The sequence below is a fragment of the Asterias amurensis genome, chromosome 10, assembly GCF_032118995.1.
Source record: "Asterias amurensis chromosome 10, ASM3211899v1".
In the NCBI taxonomy this organism is placed as follows: Eukaryota; Metazoa; Echinodermata; class Asteroidea; order Forcipulatida; family Asteriidae; genus Asterias; species Asterias amurensis.
In genome coordinates, this window is record NC_092657.1 from 13,273,807 (window position 1) to 13,294,026 (window position 20,220).

Here is a 20,220-nt window from a genome sequence, read left to right on the forward strand (position 1 = left end):
ATCAATTTTACTATTCTGGACTTGCTGTTTTTCAAGATTCAGAAAGAATTTAGAGGCTTTTTCACCTTCCTCTTTAATGGTATTCCGAACTCTAATTTTAGCCTTGGACCATTCTTCAATTTCGTAGGTTTTTATTTGAGCTTCAATGTCTTTAATGGCATCAGCACTGGAGTCTGGATTCTCCAAGAGCCTGTTGTATTTTTTCTTAAGATCATTAATTTTTTGTTTTTGAAGGTGCGCTTTTTCTTTGCCGTAATCTTGGAGAATTTCTTTTATTCTGAATTTACCACTTTCCCACCAATCCAACAGAGACTTGTAGTTGTATTTTTGAGAAGTCCAGAATTGTAAAAAGGTTTCTATACGATATTTACAATCATTGTCATTTAAAAGACTATTATTACATATCCACCTTCCTTGGCCATGCACATTACCGGGATCATGTAATTTCATACAAACTATAGAGTGATCAGAATTACCATGTGGATTAACACGCACGTCTAAAACATTACTCAGAAGATTGGACGATAAAAACAAATAGTCAATTCAAGTCGACTGCTTACTAGCTTTGTGGTAATGTGTGTATCCTGCTTTATCAGGATGAATAGTGCGCCAGACGTCACATAAATCTTTCTCGTTAATGACATTTTTAAGAATAGTTTTACTGCCGTCTTTGATTTTTACATTATCAATATTACAATTGAAATCTCCACCAATAATAGAAGAATCGCTAATTATCCAATCAGACATGTCATCAAAAAAATAAGCCCTATCGTAAGAATTGTTTGGAGCATAAACAGAGGCAACTGGAATGTCAAGATTGTTCCATTTAGTTTGACCCTTTATCCATCTCCCTTCCTTATCCCTAGAAATATTATCAATGCAGAGACCAGATTTTTCTGAAGTGAAAATAGCAACCCCCCTGGATTGGCGATTGCCATGACTAAAATGCATATTTCCTTGCCACTCTTTACTCCAAACGGGTTCGTCATTTTCTTCACTGTGAGTTTCTTGAAGAAAAATTAGGCTAAACTTGTTACGACATAAAAATTCAAAGATCACATTACGTTTTAGGTTATTCCTCAAGCCATTAACATTTATGGAGGCAATAGACAATATGAACATACCAATGATGATGTTGTACATTAATGTCTTCATCTCACCAGCCATAATGAAGGTAAAAGTTACTTTGGCTTCCCTCTTCCTCTCCCTTTCTGGCTTTGTTGAACTCGTTGTTTGGGTTGGCTTTCGTTGTTCTTACTAGGCTTGTTGGTAGTTGGGTAGCTTGATGGACCCGGTTGATCAGTGTCACTGGTTTTACTTGTTGTTTGTTGAGAGTTATTCGTTGTTGATTTCCTTTCCCATGATGTTCGCTTTTTCCTTCGTCGACGGACTCCCCCGCGTGTGTAGAGAGTGAATTCTCCGCCTAGATCTTCTGGGTCTTCACTGTGATAATCTGGATCAACGAGTCTTCCACTATCCTCGTCGATCGATCCTTCCGAATATGTATCGTCGGGTCTTTCATCCGTATGTTCCTGGTCGTGCATGTTCTCTGGTGTCTCATCAACTGGGTTTTCGGCTGCCAAAGTTTCCATATCTGTTGGTGTTGACTCATCACGAGCTACTTTAGATGATGCTGTTGAAGCTTCAGTGGATTTCCTTTTCCGCGACAACTTTCTAACTGCTTGGCTGTTCATGGCTTCGTCCCAAAATCCTTGTGGTTTTGTAGGAGTTTTCTTGCTGGTTGTTCCTGCAACCACTTCTTTGAATGATAGCTTAGGTTTAGAGGCGGCTTCTTTTGGTGGGTGCTGTTCTGTGTTCTCTGTTTGATCCATACCTTTCTTTTCCTCTCCTTTCTTTGCTTTGGAGCTGTGTGTTTCATCTTCAGCTGGCGGTTCTGTGTTTTGGGGCTCATTATCTTCTTTCTCTCCAGTAGTGTCCTCTTCATTTTCTTTATGTTCATTTGCCGGATTGTCGTCACGGATTTCATCTTGTTCGCTGTTGTCGTATTTGTCGTGCCAAGCCGCCCTATGGTCGTAGCTTCCACATACAAAGCATCGGTTTCTTGCCGGACAGTCTCTCGCTAGATGGCCTGTTTCTTCACAGATTTTGCAGGTTTTCTGTTGCCCCCTGTATCGAACTGGCAAAGTAAAGCCGCTGAATTTGAGAAAGCTCGGTATTGGTTTCTTGAGGCTCTTGACGAGACAGCTTCTCACACCGGTTTCAATGTTGTCGTCAAAACCGTGATATTGACGTCGGATGTTGGCGACAGTTCCATACCGAGACAGGAGCGATGTAATGGCATTGTCCGGAATTTCGTATGGTGCCTTGATGTACGCGATCACAGAGTTGCAAATGTTAGCTCTTTCACACTGGACGAGGGCATTATGTAATAGCAGGCCTTGCGATGCTATAGTCTCACAATCCTGCTCATTGTCAAAGGTGACGTTGTACCAGTTACGTTCCAGTTCAGCAATGCATACTATTGTTGATGTTGAATCCAACTCGTGATTAACAGCTTTGTAGACGTCTCGGGGTGTGACACCTTTCGAAAGATGGTGGGTGTTGAACCTCACGGTGTTTGGTCTGTTAAGACCCATGGCAGAAAACATGGCGGCCAAGCGGCACCGCCGTTGATTTGAGAGAGCTTTTAGGGCCAAAAGGCCCTAAAAGGTTGGTTTCAATCTCTCTTACCTCAATGAAAGTGTTCTACGTACATCTTGAGAGACACTTGCTAGTAGAAAAGGCTTCCACAAAAACGCAGAAGGTGAAATTTCTGTCAATTTCCTGGAGCTCGATGTAGCTATGTCACACGTCCTCAATAAAATTTATTTATTTATTTATTTATTTATTTATTTATTTATTTATTTATTTATTTATTTATTTATTTATTTATTTATTTATTTATTTATTTATTTATTTATTTATTTATTTATTTATTTATTTATTTATTTATTTATTTATTTATTTATTTATTTATTTATTATTATTTTTTTTTTTTTTTTTTTGGGGGGGGGCAAATTTAATGAGATTGTAAATTTAGTTGATCAATACAGTCTACTAAGGAGTGAAGTGTATATCAATTGATTTTTCGGGCGTAAATAATAAAGGAAGACTGGAGGCCTGCGCTATTCGTTGCGCTATTGAACGGCCGAGCTTAAATAATAAGAAAATGATTAATTTACTACTCCATGGCGTCAATTGATTGAGTTGGTCTTGTTTTGTCCACACTACAGCGTATTTTACTCTCTTGTGCTCAAGTGTTGTACAAACTGCTTCATTCACTTAGGGACCTTGTCAAAACTCATCCTGGACAGCCATCGGACGGCGCCCGTCCAGGACCAGGTTTCTCGTCCCATGTTGAATTCCCTAGTAGTGATTACTATTTCGGATGGGCTATATGACGAGCTCACAGTGTCTGGCCTTCACCATATATCATTTGTGTACAAAAACCAAAGTGTCTAAGATTGCTATGTACTGGAACAACAGGGGTTCTATGGCCAATCCGACAAAAAATTGACATCGGATGAGCTTCGTCCGGTGGTCTGTCCAGGATGAGTTTTGAAAAGACCCCTTATTTGATCTACAACAAAACAAGATCGACGAGAACTTCTTGAGCAAACATTTTCAATTACTGCATACATAGTTTGAATATACTGCCACAATTCATGTTTTCCAGTTTTGCTTGCGAAATATCGTAGGGCAAACCCCACTCATAACTGATGAGGTCGTCTGTGCATTATGGTTCGCGGATACTTTTAGAGACAACAGTTATGTACACGCAAACAATCGTTGTTACTTAATTATTCTTGCGAATTGACTGGTTTATTGACGACTGAATTTACTGAGGTAAACTTACACAAAGAAGATAAATATACGTTGGGTGAACTACTTCAGCTATGCCAGTGTTGCAGGACATTCTGATTGCGCCCTCCTTTGTTTCATATTCCAAACTCATGTTAAATCCTCATATTATGTGGGACAGAATCTACAGAACAAGATTCCTTAAAACACTGGCTTCGACTGGAGATATATCAGATTCAACAATGGCTTTAATTTTCTATTTAATTATTGTATTTTTCAGATTTTTTGTATTATGTATATATAATATATGTTGTATCATCGTCGTCATCATCATCATCATCATCATCATCATCATCATCATCATCATCATCATCATCATCATCATCATCATCATCATCATCATCATCATCATCATCATCATCATCATCATCATCATCATCATCATCATCATCATCATCATCATCATCATCATCATCATCATCATCATCATCATCATCATCATCATCATCATCATTAGCCACAATAGGGCGACACTTTATGCGTATAATTGTATGCTATAATAGGGCGACATTAAATAATTGGGCGACACCTAACTGTCGCCCTATTATATTCATTATGCCTATCCTTCAACACAATTTTCTCAATGTACACAACTGACCAATTAGAAGATAGAGGGACATCTTTTAAGTTGAAATAAAACACTTTTTGGGATTTTGATGAGTTAGATAGACGGCGGTGGGAATGCAAATTCCGCGCTGTTATTATTTCATGTGATACAAAAGTGCTGCAATAAGGCGACACCATGTTTTATGGGATAATCAGAAAAAAAAAAATATTATCATTTCAAGATCTCTTTTGTTTGAAGAAATGTAAACCTTTTGAAACAAAAGTACTATATGCCATCATGCAGGTTTCAGTGATTCACATGACAAAGAACTACTGTCGCCCTATTATGGTGTTTTACATGACAAATAATAACTGTCGCCTTATTGTGGCGTTTTACAAAGCAACTTATAACAATCACCTATATGTTTATTAGGTAAGAACATAATGATATAGCGGTGTTTGACCCCCTTCTCTTCTACGTAAATGAAACCCCACTTCAGCCTCCAGTGACGAATTGTTCTTGAATATTCACGTACGCCATAAAACAAAGCTAGAACAGGGCGACAAATAATAGTGTCGCCCAATTGCAGCACAAGTTGTATAACAAATAATTGGGCGACCTCCAAAAAGTTGTTTCCCAAATCAAAGATTTATTAAATCATTAATTTCATAAAAACATGTCTATAAAGCATTTGTTTTTTCATATACACAACTATCGCCCTATTAGAGCATTTTTGATGATGTCGCCCTGTTACAGCTCTGAATAAAGCTCTAAGACTCCGTTTATTCATCACCAGTGTAAACAAAATGGAACATTAACACATTTACTGTTAGATCAATACATTAAGTACATTGATGATACAATAGGGTAATTAATAGACAATGAACAAAAGTGATATTACATATCAAACAACAAGACAACAAAATATCATAAAAGCAAATTTATGCAAGGAAACGTTAAACTTAAAACGAACGTAAAGGACAGTAACTGAAAAGATGAACAATTTCGATTTATATCAAAACTTCAATTTTGGAGTCTGGCCTTCAATGAGGACACACATGAATTTGTCTCCCTTAGTAAACATGATCTGAGGGCTTCTTTATCGATCTTGATATTATTCGTGAAAACTTCGTCCTCATTGAGGACTAGATTGCACCGGGTTCTCCAATTAATAACATTGTTCATTATGCTGACAATTATCTTAGATACAAATGACAAATTCATACAAACAAATCTAGTACAATCGCTTAGACAAAATAAACAGCAGCCAGTTTGTTTTCTAAATAAAGATTATATGTACAACCAGGGTTAAACCATCTTGTTACAGTTTAAAAACAAATGTTCGACCATTTTGGTATCGGACTTACAGAATTAACATTCTACTTTAGCTGTGATTTCCAGTCTGAAAAGAATGTCTTATTTGGCGTCCATAATATTGTTCATGTTTAGTTTGGTCCAAATAGCGGCCCATCGTTACTAGTTTGATCGGCAGCATATTGCGCCACATCACCTTGTAAAACCATTTAATGGTGCTACAAGTTTATCTCGGGTTGCAAAAATCATGTGATAAAGTCTGAAAAGAATGTCTTATTTGGCGTCCATAATATTGTTCATGTTTAGTTTGGTCCAAATAGCGGCCCATCGTAACTATCGGTGCGACCTAAAAACCGAAACCCTCTTGTCTTGCTTGAGCTTTAGGGTGAACACAATCTTTGACCGTCAATTTGGCTTTTTTTTTTTTTTATATATATATACTTGTTATTAGCGTTATTATTAATATTATTTATTTTTTTATTTCTTTTTGGTATAATTTCCTTTGTATTTTTTTTTTTTATTTTTTTTTTTTTTTGGGTGGTGGGGGGGGGGGGGGCGGGCTTGTGTCCGCCACTCATTGACGCTCAAGGCGCCTCGATATTTTTGTTTTCCCGTCAATTTATGTAGTTATGAACCGACTCATTTTACATAGCACAATATACTAATTTATTTACAAGGTGTTGCCGATTTCTAAAGAGCGATACCAAACCAAATCGTACACCAAATCTAAAAGCTAAATTGAAATTCTGCTTACAATATAAACTTGATAACAAAAACAGTTTGTGTCAACAATTTTTGTATGTTATCATTAACAGTGGAAAATTGAATTTCTAGTGATAATCTGACCCAATAAAGAAAGTATGCGAGTAAATTAACCGCAAGTCAATATGACTCACAACTATATAAGTCCTAAGTGGTGACGTCGTGACGTCACCTAGAAACAACACAAGTTTGTTGACGTTTACGTTCACGTGTTTGCTCGCAAAACGCGCAGTTAAAGCTCGCTTGTTCCATTGAGTAACGTACCGTTTAAAACTGACAAATGTCACGAACTAAAACGATCCTTATTTGGAAAAGGGCCAATAACTTCCAGCCAGTCGAAATCAAACATTTTCGTTGTCGGGACATTTTATAAATATACATACGATAGTATTCGACATCGGGCTAATTTAAACTCTTAACTATTTGTAACGCTATACTCTCAATAATATCCCATCAATTTATTGTTGTTCTTTACAAAAAGTTGCCTTTAAAAACAATAACCCGTTATAACCGGTCACTTTTTGGTGACTAAAATAGTGTTTTACGTTGACGTTTATTTTATAAAACAAAACTCCAAGGGAACACTTACTTTGCTAATATTTCTGACAATCAATTTAATAAAAAAAAAAATGATTTAGAAGATTACAGTAGCTTTCATAGAGTTCAACACATTTAAGAGACATTTAAATTCGAAGTATTCTTGGTACGTACTAACTGATTCGATTTATGGCCCGAATCTCGATTTTCTGAAGTTTAACTCAGATCTTGTGTATTTGTTAGCCACATTTTCTTGTGGCAATGGGCCGGATTATCGGCGATGACTCAAAACCGCAACCATCTTTTGCCATGAAATTTTCAACAGGTTAGTGTTATTGTATACATTTTCATTTATAAACAATTAAATTCAATCCAACGGTTTCAAATACCACAGGTTTTCTTTATCACAATGATCCAAACTGGTAGGCATATCTGGCTGTGCATGCAATTACGGACTCTAACCCAGCTACTGCAAAAGCGAGCGCCATCTGTTGATCTGGACTAAATTGCATAAAGCTGCTTTTGGAATGTCTTAGCTGAGCACAAGAACATTCAAAATATTTCGACAACGTTTTAAGCTTCGGCAGCGCCTAGACCCACCCACCCTCTGGGTTAGAGTTTATATTTTTAGTTAAAATAACTTGTATTAATGCATTTGTATTTATTAAGGGTAAACAGAACTTTAGCGAATAAATACAGAAGCTTTTGAATTATGTAAATTTTCTTTTACATACAGAATAATACAAATTTGACGGCGGAAACAAGACAAATACCACATTCGGCCAACAGCACTTAACCATGAACAGTAACTTGAACTATCTGATTAAACAATGTTAGAATCAACACCTCTCAAATTACTCAAATTAGTACATTGGAAATGCAGTTTACAAGTGTTTGATATTGTCAACGTGTATTACAAATTTAAGCTAAAAATGTGTCGGTTAAGTATTTTAATTAGGTCTCACGGTGGCACCCGAGAGCTCTCGATGGTTTAGTTGGCACCTCTGAAATTAAAACTGTACGCAAACTCGTATTAATCTTTTATAGAACGACATCAGCCGTTCTTATCTGAATAATGATCAGATGAAAAGGTTACCTTAATGTTCAGCCTTAAAATACTAAAAGGGTAATGGTGAGTTGAAAAGCAGTAACTCATAAAGCAAGGTAATTTTTCAAGGTTATTATTAACCATTTAAAGTAGCAAAAAAACTTACCATACCAGACTATACCGCGCCAAGCCAAATAACGATGTAACATGCGTATTTTAAGACTTGTTTCCTGGTAACTTGTTCGTGAGCCGCATTCTTAACTCTTATTTACAAAAGCTTTAAATGACACAAGTTAATTAAAGTTTAATAATTGTATAGAGGATTAAAACAACAACTTATCTGCTAACAACACAATGATGGTATACATTCGGTTGAGGTTAAACAAAAAAGGATAGCTTCATTTACATTAATCGACAATCAAAAACATATCCGTAATAGTACAGCTACAAACTTCATTTAAAGGCAGTGGACACTATTTTATTTGTAATTACTCAAACAAATTATTTGCATAAAATCTTACTTGGTACCGAGTAATGGGGAGAGGTTGGTATTATAAAACATTGTGAGAAACGGCTCCCTCTGAAGTGGAGTACTTTTCGAGAAAGAAGTAAATTTCCACGAATTTCACTTCGAGACCTCAGATTTAGAGTTTAAAGGTCTCGAAATCAAGCATCTAAAAGCACACAACTTCGCGTGACAAGGTGGTTTTTTTTCTTTCATAGTTATATTGCAACTTCAACAACCAATTGAGCTCATTTTTTACAGGTTTGTTATGTTATGCATAATGTTGAGATACGTCAAATAATAGTGTCCGGTGTCTTTCAACTTTAAAAGTTGCAAATTTACATTGTCATCAATATTATTGTACATTTTACGACTATGACGTCATCGACACTCACACTCGATGCAATATCTTTACCGAGTGCAGAGCAGCCACGATGAGGTCACCGGTCGGAGTAAACGTCATGCCTAGAGGACCGTACAGACCACGAGCTAAACAGCCGATGTGCTCACCTGATGCATCGTAATGATGTAACTCAAAAAAGCCATCACCATCACCATCACCATCACCATCACGATCACCATCACCACCACCATTTTTGCGTACGATACACGCATATATATCCCCAGCATCATCACAACACACACCAGTAGAAAATACAGTTTTGCCGTCAAGGGAGGTGCTTATATTAAACACCTCGTTTCCAATGAAATCCACACAAACTAGTTTCGACTCGAGGAGGTTTGTAAAGATCAGTTGCTCCTTGTTGTTAACAGATATAAAGCTTGGATTGTCGGTATCGCCAATATCATCATGATGTATTGTGGAAATGGTGGATCCATCCTTGTTATGAAGAGATATTACCTTTCTCCCAAAGTCATACACTGCAATACGATCTTTCTTGTCAACAGCAATACCAACGAGTAAACTCTCTGACTGCCCCTCGACTTGATTCTGTGAGGGTCTGAACTTGCGAATGTATCGTAGTTCTCTATCATAAACCTTTACATCCTGTCCGTCAGTAACCAGAAGCAGGTCATCAGAGGTCACCGCAACACCGATAGGTTTTTTTAGTTGTCCATCTTCTGTTCTACTTTGCACACCTTGAGATTTGTAACTACCATTCGATGTAAATGTGGATAATATTTGCCGCTCAGAATCAGTAACGACGATGTCATCGTTGCTTAAACAAGCAACGTCCCATGTAAACTTGAACTCCCCCTCACCTTCACCTTCTTTACCAAACTCTGTCTTCACCTCCCACTTCTCTTCCTCTAGTATTTCACCGATATCCGCATCAGTGACGACATCATGACCTTTGAACCAGATGAATGACTTGCTATGCTGCACTGTTTGAAACTTGAGCTCATTGTGGAATGTCAAGTTGTGCATAACCTTTAGCTTGAGGTCCAGTAGCTCAAAGTCATCAGCATGTTGCATCAAGTCGTTGACTGAAGCTACGATCTGCTCTGCACGGCTCATTTTATCGCTGTTGATGCTCTGCTTGCTGCCGAATTCCCCACCTCTCTCTATGCTGATTTGAGTGACTCTTTCTTGAAGGAGGCGAGATGCTTTTCTAATTTTCTCGACTTCCTCTTCCTCCTTAGCCACAATATCTTGAAGAGCCCGGTCGACCATGAGCTGTAATCTATGCTGTGAGTGTTTGATAGAGTCATCTACTTTTTGAAATTGCTTGCGACATTCATCAAATCTCATCAATGCCTCTTCAACAGCTTGACGATAAGTACGAATGGAGTCTTTGATTTCAGTTAGTTTGTGGTTTTGCGCTCTGTGATCAAATACCACACATTTGAGACAAACAAGTAAGTCACACGTTTCACAGTAAAAACAAAGTTCCTGGTCAGTGTGTTTCCGGCATTTTGGAGAGCAAGTTTTTTTCTGGTTTCTGGATCCCTCATTTGACGACCCGGCTGCATTAACGACTCGATGATGCCTGTTCAATTTTATTTTGGCGTGGTATTCCAAACAAATCTTGCAAAAGTTCGCATCACAGTCAATACACCGTGAGACGGCTTCAAGACCTTCGTCGCATCCTTCGCAAATCGAGACAAGAGGGTTAATGTCCACCTCGGGACTATTCGGATTGATGACGTCATCAATAAGCGAGCTCAAAAGAAAGCAGTTGAGAAGAGCCGATGGTCCCTTAGCTGGGATTGAAGTTTTCTCTCTACACACTGGGCAAAGGATGAAATCCGTCTTCGAATCCTGTTTGTCTACAAGTTCCTGAAGACATTTTAAGCAGAAGCTGTGCTGGCAGTCCAGGATTTTCGGATCGATAAACCGAGTCAAGCAGATTGGGCATTCGATGTGTACATGTCTAATCTTGCAAGTGGTCGCAGTGTGAAGTGCAGCTTCGGCCATCTTGGTGAGACTGGGCTGTCCTGTTATACGAATACAAACAAATGTTTCATTTTCATTAAATCATCCAGTCAATGACTTTTGGACACTTGGTGGCAGCAGGCTTACTAGGTGTAGAGCAGTGATATATGTTATAATGACTGGAGAGCGGACGCCATTTGAAAACACCAACCAATCCTGTTTTTTAGCCGACATTATTTAGCAAAGTGCCTGCCCGTGTGGCAATAAACTGCAATAACAGATACTAACATGGTTGTGGAAAGAAATTCCATCTATTGTTCGCGATTGTTTGTTTTATAAGATTTTAAGGCTAAAAAAACTTTTTGTTTTTAATGTACCTACAGCGGGTGAAGAAATAAAAAAACACTGGTGAAACAAAACAAAAACAAACTTTCATTGTATGATACAATAAATCGTTGAATTAAATTCCATCATCAAACCCCCAAATATTAACAAACTGTCTTATTTTATTATGTAAGTTTGATATGTATAATTAATTCGATATTGTTACCATTATTTCTTGATCTACTTTGCGAACCCAACATAGCATGTCTGCCTTTATATAAATCTATGCTTTGCAAATGGGAGAAAACAATTGTCCACATTCTTCAAAGCGTTCCGCCGACGTTGCTCTAAAAAATATATCAACATACCATTTTCAGTACAGTGGATCGGTAATTTTGTCGTCCAAATAGTTGCTAACAATAATGTTTGCCTCTTTGAATGAATTGTAATCGTTTGGAATATGTAGGTATTTTTTTGTTTTACTCCTAGTTTGGATAACTCTATAAAACTACATGTACACATTTCATTTCAAAATGTGGTATTGTTTCTGATTATTGCCTAAGATTTGTAGCAGTTATATCCACGCAAGGAGAATAATTTACCATTGGAACGCATAACATGAAAAACGTGTCTGTCAGTACCAAATATAAATATTGTTAGGATAAAAATTGCAATGTGATTTGTTTCATAATTGAAGTACTTCAGAGTGAAAAGTTCTTCTAAAATACACCATACTAACCAAAGCTGTATTACATATATTTCAAGTAATATTGCAATGTAATTGATATTCAGTCTTTACTAAACGTATATAAAAGGACACATTTACTTTGTTAAACAAACAAGCAGTAACAATGTTTAGCATCAACATTTAAACGGTTAATGTTTCCACAGTAAACTTGCATCCATCATTTACACATACCCGAGTCAGCGTTGTTGGTTTTTAGGGTCAATCTGGTCAGCATTTATCTAAGTTTGGATTTGGGAATGTTGCCTCAATCATTCGTCTCACCGACTATGTAGGTTGTGACCAAGGAGGACCAAAACCACATTAAGGGTAGTGTGGCAGTATATATGCACATGGGTGACATGATTGGCTTGTGCGTAAAGCGCTCGCCTCTCACCAAGGTGACCCCCGGGTTCGATTCGGCTCGGGGAAAAAAAATCGATATTGGCTGTGCTCCGTGGCCATAACGAGTTGATGTGACTGGCAGCCAGATGCGCCATTGCATGCCTGCTTCTCGAACACGTTGTAGCCGCGTCCTTCGCAATTCAGCTCTAAGCTGCGAGTAAGGATGATCAGCCCGCCCCCCAAAAAAATAAAAAATAAAAAATAAAATAAAATAAAATACTGGTTCTTATGTACTAAATCATGATCACATAGTTCACAATGTCCGAGCTGTCATTTAGGACAGCAAATACCTTAGTGAAACACAGTCTTACCTGTAGCTGTAGATGTCACTTTAATTAACACACTTAACAAAGTTGATCTTCTTTGCTTAACTCACTGATAGCCGGCAAACAAAATACAAAATGACATTGGAATGGGACAACAACAGTTACATATACAGTGCATATATCGGCTAAACGCCCTTGCACAATGGTAGTTTCACACCGCTGGAAAAACCCAATTGCAAACCCTATTTGCATATGAAAGTACAGTGCGTAGGCTTACATGTTTGGATAAACACTCATGCGCAACTGGAAAAACACACTAATATTTGTAGCGTCCAATGGTACCAGGATTGGTAGTGCGTGATAATGTTTCCATTTGACATCAACTGATTCGACAGTCAATTTAACATTTGATCCCAACATAAACCATATGCAAAACGATGCAAGTGTAAACTATACAAACATGTACTTCCGTATTTGGTATTGAACAACGTACGAAAACAATCAGATGATGATTGTTTAATGTCATGTTATCGCCTCTATCAACAAATCAGGGGTCGATTTCACAAAAAGTTAGGACTAGTCCAAACTTAGGACTAGTCTTAGGAGATACTAAAAACGTATGGCTAGTGTTAACTCATTGTGAAATCCACGCCTCTTTTAACAATCGAAGTGTTTTACAGTATATTAAAGATTGCCCTCAATAAAAGTAAAACATTTTCAGTCATCAAAAATACAACACATTAGAGAATGGAGAGGCAAAGAGAGCCTGCCAAATTGGAAAGACTTAAAAAAAAAAAAAAAAAAAAAAGAATATACGTCACACATCACAACATCATAAACTGTATATGCATGACCATGACATTCCCTGAAACGGACAAAAGACTGGGTATTTGTATACAGCATTGTTGTTATGCAAAAACTGTTCACACTTGACTGACGAAAATATAGGTACAGTCCTGTCGTGTTTGTAGTTCATGGTAAATGAACAAAATAACAAACGGAGTCAACTTTCTGTTTTATTATTTTGATGATTGTTCTTTAATCAGAGTTTAATCAGTTCAGTATAACCAGGAAGGTAAATCAGGAATTGTTGATTGCTAGAATTCAGGCTAATTGGATCACTTGGTATGAAGGCTGGGTAATTACATGTAGTTCAGTAGGTGGATGTAGTAAGATTCATTCATTTATCTAAGAAAATATAGGTATTAGGAAATTAATAATGCAAAATAACTAATAAGAGCGATTGGCAGATAATTGGAAAGGGCGACAATAAATTATTCCCATTATTTGATTCACGTATGAAAATGACGTATTATTTCCGACAACTATAAAGTATATTAGTTGGACAGTATATTTATATGTTACCTATGTAATTGTTTTTTGGATATGATCTATGTGCATAATAAGGGAATTTTTGGACAATTGGTGGTTTCAGACTTACCAGGTTAATGAACGTGAATGTCAGACAATTGTGTTGTAAAAACCTTACGTTTTTAGCATGCGTGAGGGCGCCGAAAAGTTGCTCTTGCATGCAGTTTAGACTAGGTTAAAATCGGATGGTGAGTTTTTCCACAATCAAAGTTAACTCATTAAATAATATAATTATGTTTTGATAAAACCTAGTCTGTAATTGTTTATTGGAATTGATATAGATTGTTATTCATTCATAATATTGTGTAGTTATCGTGTATTTCAAGCCAAAACAAGTCCAAGAATTACACAACTGATTTTGTTTTCTTTAGTTATAGACTCTTTGGGCAAAGACCAAAACTGTTATTTATTGTAATCAGACCAAATATAATCTTTGAATCACTCAATTGAAGCAAAATACCACGGAACAGCTTTGTGTTTATGCACAAACACCTAATGTCTAGTTAATAATTATTGTAATATTTGTTAAAGATTTTGAACTGCAATTCAGAGCTACGACATTTTAAAATAAGTAAACCATAACTTAATTAAACAAATTATAGCAGAAAATTATGTTGTGCTAAAGTGTATACCTCCTTTATTATTTTATTAGTTTGTACAAAGCATTTTTAAATTAATTTATTCATTGCTGCTGTTTTTCATTTTGTTTTAGTTTTGTGTTCATATCATGGACAACTACACTTTATTGTAATGGACTTTTTTATTGCAAAGTAATATCATTTAAATTTAATATTATTTGATATACGTTTTTCATTTTTATTTTATTAATAAAAACATACGAGTTAGAATGCTGGTTGAATTTTCGTCTGACAACGAAAGTTTTACTTTATGACATCTGTCTACTGTTTTTTTGGCGGCACACCATTTTGTCAAAATGGTAGAAAACCTCTATTGGGCCAATACTGGTTTTGTAGCTGCACTAAATCTTTTCTGGGCCAATACTGTTTTTTTTTTCTTTTCTTTTTTCAGTGCCTTGCAATTTTGGCGAAATGGTATAGAAAACTTTTTCTGGGACAATACTCGTTTCGAAGCGGCAAACCATTTTGGCAAATAATGGTATAAAAAAAACCTTTGCTGTGCCAATACTGATTTTGTAATGGCGCAGCATGGGGCCGGCATTGAACCGACATTGGTAAAAATATGCAATTTTCAAGGCAGGGTGTCAAAGCAGCAACTGTGCCAAAAGATGGCTTAAGATTGTGAAAACAATTAAAAACTGACAAGGTAATGTAATTTGTTGGAATTTTTGGCTATAAAATACCCCCCAAATTGTAGATATTTTTTGACGAGATAAATTAAACCAACTCGACCGATCCAAGGCAACGTGTTCCTTTAACCTGGGGTAATCTTTAAAGGAACACGTTGCCTTGGATCGGTCGAGTTGGTCTTTTAAAATTGTTCTACAACCGTTTGTTATAACATGTATATGGTTAGAAAGATATTGTATAAGTACAATACAATGATCTACACAAATATGCCTCGAAATTGCGTGGTTTTCTTTTTACCCTGTCGACTAACACGGTCGGCCATGGGAGTCAAAATTTTGACTCCCATAAATGGCCGACCGTGGTAGTTCGCGACGTAAAAGGAAAACCGGGCAATTTCGAGTGATCCTTGTGTGGATCATTATATTCTTCTTTTTAAACATCTTTCTAACCATATTCATTTCATAACAAACGGTTTCAAACGCTTTTAATTGACTAACTCGTCCGATCCAAGGCAACGTGTTCCTTTAATCTCCAATGCCCAAGAAGTCTCCCAGCAAATATCTGTAATGACTCGATACTGGCACTGACATTTGAAACATTGGCAATTAATCGGCCCAAGACAGTTGTCATAACTCATCATGTACAGGCCCGATAACGCTCGCGCCGATGCTGTCACTTCTGTTTTATGCCATTATAGCATGGCACTATTTGACCCAGAATTGGCCAGCTACTGGCCAGATAATGCCACAGCTCGCGGAAGGTTGGCCAAATACCTTTTTGTGCACAGTAACAGTTGCCATAACTCACCCAGTAGGCTTTATAGGCCCAATGACGTTCATGATGATGCTGGCACTTCTGTATTGGGCCAACACAGTTTGCCAATATTGGCCCATAATTGGTCCGTTACTGGCCAGATTGTTCAGTGTGTAATTAATACGTTAATGAATTAAATATTCTACTAATTGCACCCTCAGACACATATATATACATGTGACTATACTACTGTTAAAACACACAATACAAACAGCATACAGCCTATGCATTATAATAAGCACCGAGTGATATAAACTTCCGTTGAATTTGTATCCATTGATATTGATTATCAGTTATTCCAAATTATTACATCTCGTCAAATAATATCTACATTATTTTTTTGATAGTCAAAAAATCCCAACAAATTACATTACCTTGTCAGTTTTTAATTGTTTTCACAATCTTAAGCCATCTTTTGGCACAGTTGCTGCTTTGACACCCTGCCTTGAAAATTGCATATTTTTACCAATGTCGGTTCAATGCCGGCCCCATGCTGCGCCATTACAAAATCAGTATTGGCACAGCAAAGGTTTTTTTTATACCATTATTTGCCAAAATGGTTTGCCGCTTCGAAACGAGTATTGTCCCAGAAAAAGTTTTCTATACCATTTCGCCAAAATTGCAAGGCACTGAAAAAAAGAAAAGAAAAAAAAAAAAAACAGTATTGGCCCAGAAAAGATTTAGTGCAGCTACAAAACCAGTATTGGCCCAATAGAGGTTTTCTACCATTTTGACAAAATGGTGTGCCGCCAAAAAAACAGTAGACAGATGTCATAAAGTAAAACTTTCGTTGTCAGACGAAAATTCAACCAGCATTCTAACTCGTATGTTTTTATTAATAAAATAAAAATGAAAAACGTATATCAAATATATTAAATTTAAATGATATTACTTTGCAATAAAAAAGTCCATTACAATAAAGTGTAGTTGTCCATGATATGAACACAAAACTAAAACAAAATGAAAAACAGCAGCAATGAATAAATTAATTTAAAAATGCTTTGTACAAACTAATAAAATAATAAAGGAGGTATACACTTTAGCACAACATAATTTTCTGCTATAATTTGTTTAATTAAGTTACGGTTTACTTATTTTAAAATGTCGTAGCTCTGAATTGCAGTTCAAAATCTTTAACAAATATTACAATAATTATTAACTAGACATTAGGTGTTTGTGCATAAACACAAAGCTGTTCCGTGGTATTTTGCTTCAATTGAGTGATTCAAAGATTATATTTGGTCTGATTACAATAAATAACAGTTTTGGTCTTTGCCCAAAGAGTCTATAACTAAAGAAAACAAAATTGTTATTGTTATTGTTACTGTTACTGTTAATGTTACTGTTACTGTTACTGTTACTGTTACTGTTACTGTTACTGTTACTGTTACTGTTACTGTTACTGTTACTGTTACTGTTACTGTTACTGTTACTGTTACTGTTACTGTTACTGTTACTGTTACTGTTACTGTTACTGTTACTGTTACTGTTACTGTTACTGTTACTGTTACTGTTACTGTTACTGTTACTGTTACTGTTACTGTTACTGTTACTGTTACTGTTACTGTTACTGTTACTGTTACTGTTACTGTTACTGTTACTGTTACTGTTACTGTTACTGTTACTGTTACTGTTACTGTTACTGTTACTGTTACTGTTACTGTTACTGTTACTGTTACTGTTACTGTTACTGTTACTGTTCCTGTTACTGTTATTGTTATTGTTATTGTTATTGTTATTGTTATTATTTTTATTATTATTGTTATTTGTATTATTATTTTATTTGCCATAAAAGTATAAATAAAAATACATTGAGAATAATACCCCGATATGGGCAAGGGACAACAAAAGCAAATACATACTATGATCATTAGATCTGTTGCCCCACATCTGGGGTACACAATGAAATTAATATGGATTTAACATAATATACATGTAGTACACAATGCAATAAAAACATATAATTATCCAACCAATAGCAAATAATAAATATGTAATAAGCATAAAAAATGAATTTAAAATAAATAAATAATACAAGAAAATAAATAAATAAATAAAAAGTAAACTTGTAGATAAATTAAACAACTTAAAATATTGAACAAGTGATTCAGCTAAAGGTACTATACAATATATTCGTGAGCTTGGCAGACAGAAAATCTAAGTGATTTTAGAAAGCTGTAGAAGGGCAAGAGCAGTAGTGAATTGCGAATGTTTTCAGGCAAACTAGACCAAAGTATTGGGAAAAGATAAGGAGCAGAGAAATGCAAAACATCGTTTCTAGCATACAGGTGTTTGAAGGTGAGAACATTAGGATATCTATGGTTGACAAAAATTATGTCTGCCACATCACAGTTAATAAGGTTAATCTTAAACTTAAAGGAACACGTTGCCTTGGATCGGACGAGTTGGTCAAAACAAAAGCGTTTGTAACCGTTTTTTATAAAATGCATATGGTTGGAAAGATGTTATAAAAGTAAAATACAATGATCCACACAAGTTTGCCCCGAAATTGCGTGGTTTTCCTTCTACTGTGCGAACTAACATGGTCGGCCATTTATGGGAGTCAAAATTTTGACCCCCATAAATGGCCGACGTGTTAGTCGACGAGGTAAAAGGAAAACCACGCAATTTCGAGGCATGTTTGTGTGGATCATTGTATTCTACTTTTACAACATCTTTCTACCCATATGCATTTTATAAAAAAACGGTTACAAACGCTTTTCAAAGACCAACTCGACCGATCCAAGGCAACGTGTTCCTTTAATGATAAAATACAAAACAGACAACTTACGACGAATTGACAGAGACGACCAGTCAACACGGGGTCAAGATTACCCCAGGTTAACCCACACATGTGACGTCATGCTATTGTTAAATCGCTCCATTAATTTTCAAGAATGGTTTCAACAACAACAACAACAACAGCAACAGCAACAGCAACAGCAACAGCAACAGCAACAGCAACAGCAACAGCAACAGCAACAGCAACAGCAACAGCAACAGCAACAGCAACAGCAACAGCAACAGCAACAGCAACAGCAACAGCAACAGCAACAGCAACAGCAACAGCAACAGCAACAGCCACAGCCACAGCCACAGCCACAGCCACAGCCACAGCCACAGCCACAGCCACAGCCACAGCCACAGCCACAGCCACAGCCACAGCCACAGCCACAGCCACAGCCACAGCCACAGTCACAGCCACAGCCACAGCCACAGCCACAGCCACAGCCACAGCAACAGCAACAGCAACAGCAACAGCAACATCAACAGCAACAACAATAACAACAGCAACAACAGCAACAACAACAGCAACAACAATAAGAATATTGTAGCGGAAATGCATTTGACGGACATGTGACTGTATTTGCATGTGTTTGCTGCGTGGCTGGGCGATCGATGCAAGTGGGCGGAGCCTAGCACTTGCAGTGACTCAGGCTGACATGGTGCGCGTGCGCAGTGAATCAGGTAAGCGGGGTGCGCGTGCGCAGTTAGCAATCTAGGACCGCATGTGTAGAGGCATGGCACCGGGGGTTGGCGTGGAGCGCATCACGAGTCAGTGTGTTTAGTGAAGTGACTCGAGCAAGACTTGGTATAGTGTTTTATTGTGTAGTGAAACCATCGTTTAGCTAGAGTACGTGTATTGGGTGATTGTCTTTGGGTTAGGGTTCATTGACAATTTAAGGTCTTAGTCTTGTTATAGTTTTTAAGAATCTGTTGGCGGTGCTGTCGACGTTGGACGATATACAATCGTAAGTTTGACTTGATTGCATTTATTGGGGGTATCTTGTATTCTTGCAATTTATGTGATAGGCCAGGGTGTCTCAGGGGTGTCTATTAATAATAATAAACAACTACAATCAAATCAAAATTTTGCGAAACAATTATTAGTAAACGAATATTTATTAATAAACAAATTACAAAATTGCCTAATAGGGCCCTCCCAACTATCCTGCCTAGTTGTGTAACGGACAGTGCCTTTCACAAAACAACACGAACAATGAAAGCATGGTTAAATAAGGGAATCAATGTGTGATGAATAGGTTTTCAAATAGTGGTTTACTCCCAACGAGGCCTGGTTCTTGATAATTTTACCGAGACGAAGTCGAGGTAAATTATAAAGAACTAGGCCTTTGC

At 36.8% G+C, this 20,220-nt stretch overlaps 1 protein-coding gene across 1 annotated transcript; it reads right to left on the bottom strand.

The window, feature by feature from the left end:
• Nucleotides 1–8,965: 8,965 nt before the first annotated feature.
• LOC139943325 (uncharacterized) lies at nt 8,966–12,787 on the bottom strand. Its single transcript, XM_071940155.1, has 3 exons — nt 12,677–12,787; nt 10,661–10,974; nt 8,966–10,471 (listed from the first exon to the last, which is right to left on the bottom strand). Exons 2-3 carry the CDS (start codon nt 10,952–10,954, stop codon nt 8,966–8,968), a joined length of 1,800 nt encoding a protein of 599 aa, XP_071796256.1. The 5' UTR covers nt 10,955–10,974; nt 12,677–12,787.
• Between the last annotated feature and the right edge of the window lie 7,433 nt (nt 12,788–20,220).